General features: G+C 35.7%; 1 protein-coding gene across 1 annotated transcript in view; it reads left to right on the top strand.

Annotated features, from left to right (window-relative positions):
• The first annotated feature begins 54 nt into the window (after positions 1 to 54).
• Positions 55 to 3,122, top strand: part of LOC110423485 (SRP72 RNA-binding domain-containing protein) — a 3,232-nt gene continuing 164 nt past the window's right edge. Inside the window, exons 1-4 of the mRNA XM_021437701.2 lie at positions 55 to 1,037; positions 1,975 to 2,071; positions 2,183 to 2,464; positions 2,620 to 3,120. Of these exons, the coding sequence (XP_021293376.1) occupies positions 763 to 1,037; positions 1,975 to 2,071; positions 2,183 to 2,464; positions 2,620 to 3,120 (1,155 nt within the window). The 5' untranslated portion in view covers positions 55 to 762. The remainder of the gene's footprint in view (positions 1,038 to 1,974; positions 2,072 to 2,182; positions 2,465 to 2,619; positions 3,121 to 3,122) is intronic.

The raw sequence follows: 3,122 nt of genomic DNA, 5'->3' as shown, positions 1-3,122 counted from the left end.
TTTTCCTGTTCTTAGTTTCAATATTGTGCGATTAGCGAGTGGCTTGCTTTCACTGCATTGCGTAAATTGATCAGCTTAGTTTACTCGAATGCTGCTACCGATTCAAACTTATTAAGGCACAGTCTGATGGTTGCTTTTGTTACTCGCATTTGGATATACAAGCAAAGGATAGTCTTTAATAATAAAAAACTAAATAGAAAAATATGGGACTTTAATTTTATACCAAACAGTTATGTATTAATGTGCATCACTTTTTAGTTCTATGCACATTTTTAATCATAATTAGCAAATCATGAGAAAGCAAATCTTAAATAGTAAAAAACAAGTAGTAAAAACAACAACCATACAGAGATTAAGTTACTTGTATTTGCTTTGGTTGATGTATTATTCAGTAGAATGATTTGGGAAGACAGGTCATCATGATTCAGAGTTTGAGTTCTTCGTTATTTATCTTATTCTTCCATTAGCTCTTATTTCTTCTTTTTGATGGTTTACACATAGTGTGTACAAGTATACAACTTGACCTGTTTTTTCATGTTTTACTCTTGCACCTCATGTTTGCTTTTCTGATATTTAATATTATTTGATCAATAATTTATCACCATATCTTGGCTGCATAAATATCACAAAATTTATTTGCTTATTTGTATTGATGTTCTTTTTTATATTGGTATCTCTAAATAGGCATATTGCCTATACAGACAAAACAAGTTGGATGAAGCTTTGGTATTGTTGGAGAAACAAGATAAGACTCATTCAAGTATGTTGTTAGAAGCTCAGATTCTATATCGTTTAGGAAAAATGGATGCTTGTGTTGATGTCTGTCGGAATCTTCAAAGAGCGAAGATTGATTCCTTGGAAATAAATTTGGTTGCTGGTTTGATTTCGGCTGGGAGAGCTTCTGAAGTTCAGGGAACTTTGGATGCACTTAAGGTTAAGGCAACTAGCAGCTTTGAGTTGGCATATAATATTGCTTGTTCTTTAATTGAAGGAAATAAGCACAAGGATGCTGAGCAACTCTTGCTCACTGCACGAAGGTACTGCAGTAATTTTTGTTTGGATGTTCATTTGTGATGAAAAGATTTTCTTGTTACTCAATAGTTGTTGATGGAATGGTTAATGTTTAATGTTATTAGTAGATCCGAGGATGGCTTATGTTTTGGGCTAGTATCATGTTGTAATAGTGTCTTCAGAGAAAGCGAGAAAAGTATCAAGCATATGTTGGTGGGCCTTCTGTATCTAGGAATTTTACTATTATAGTTTAAACATGCTAGCTGCCTGCATTTGTGGCTTGATTGGTTTTTGGATCATTTCACTTCTTTTCAATATAGGTTTTTTTGGCCAATCCTATGCATTTCTATCTGGTATAATTTTAAAACAGGCACCTCTTTCTTTTCTTGAAGCACTAAATAAAATGCTTGAGAAATTTTTGTAAAAGAAGTGTAGATATTAAATCAGCTTTCAGATGATTATGTTCTATCAATCCCTTTTCAGATGGAGAAAAAGCTAATGTTCAAAAGTGAAGTTAAAAGTTGAACTCGTATCATAATGAGAGTATTGAGCAAAAAAACCTATCATAATCAAAGTTTTGTTAGTTTCATCTTAGAGTAAGTTTTCCAGTCTAGTGTACTGGATTTTGAGGGAATTGATATTTTTAGTATGATTGTGGAGGTTTGTTCTCGTAGGTGCTGATATTCATTTTCTAGTGAAGGCTTTGTATAGCTTCTAATTTTAACGTGCTAATTAACTATTTCTTAAATTGCATATTTTTCAAATTGTTTTTGATCTTGCCAGTCTGTCTATTTTTGTCTTTTGGGCAGTTAATTATTTTTATTTTGATATAAGATAATCTGTTGCTTAGCTTATGCACTGGGGTAATTAGATGTATCCAGATAGTTGAGGATTATAAATTTACTGACATCAAATGCTGAAATGCATGCTTTTTCTTTGTTTCATCCTTTTTTTTTTTGCCAGAATTGGTCAGGAAACACTTACAGAAGAGAACCTTGCTGATGATGATGTAGAGATTGAACTAGCTCCTATAGCTGTCCAATTAGCTTATGTCCAGCAGGTAAAATAACAACATTCTGCAAGCATTTTCCTCATTTTCTCCCCTTCGTTTCTCTCCTTTCTGCAAAGAGAGGTAACACAGCCACTAATGTGAATCGGCTTGCTTTATCAGCTTCTTGGTCACACACAAGAGGCTGTTGGAGCTTATACAGACATTGTAAACCGAAATTTGGCAGATGAGCCATCTCTTGCAGTGGCAGTGAACAACCTTATTGCAATGAAAGGTCCCAAAGATATATCTGACAGCTTAAGGAAACTTGATCGGCTTAAAGAGAAAGACTCACGGAAGTTTCAGCTTGCGCATGCAATTGACTTGAAGCTTTCACCAAAACAAAAGGAGACAATTTATGCGAATCGGGTTCTTCTACTTATTCATGCAAATAAGATGGATCAGGTTTTTTCATTTTGGGATTCTGCATTTCTCACTTTTAATCTGCATTGTTTTTTCAGCCCTCTTTTTTTTAAAAAAAAATTATAAAAAAAAAACAGACTGCCAGCTAATGAATTTTCCTGTTCTTATTTCTTCCATTTGTTGTTGAAATTCTACAGGCGCGGGAACTTGTTGCTTTTTTGCAAGAGCTGTTTCCTGACAGTGTGATGCCAGTACTGCTTCAAGCTGCTGTCTTGGTGAGAGAAAACAAGGCAGGGAAAGCAGAAGAAATGTTGGGTCAGTTCGCTGAGAAATTCCCTGAAAAATCAAAGACTATTTTCTTAGCAAGGGCACAAGTTGCTGCTGCTGCTGGCCATCATCAAATTGCAGCTGAATCCCTTGCTAAGGTACCTGATATCCAGCACATGCCTGCCACTGTTGCCACTCTTGTTGCTCTCAAAGAACGTGCTGGAGATATAAATGGTGCTGCTGCTGTACTTGACTCTGCAATCAAATGGTGGAAATCTGCCATGACTGAGGACAACCAGCTCAGTGTTATAATGCAACAGGCTGCTTCCTTCAAGCTCAGGCATGGCAAGGAAGAGGATGCTGCCCTTCTGTATGAGGAGCTTGTGAAAAGTCATGGAAGCATAGAGGCAGTAGTTGGGCTAATAACTACTGT

This window comes from Theobroma umbraticum, unplaced genomic scaffold, assembly GCF_002168275.2.
Source record: "Theobroma umbraticum cultivar Fairchild unplaced genomic scaffold, ASM216827v3 scaffold_20.0, whole genome shotgun sequence".
NCBI classification, from domain to species: domain Eukaryota; kingdom Viridiplantae; phylum Streptophyta; class Magnoliopsida; order Malvales; family Malvaceae; genus Theobroma; species Theobroma umbraticum.
Note: the sequence above shows the minus strand (reverse complement) of the source record. Positions and strands in the feature narration are given on the sequence as shown.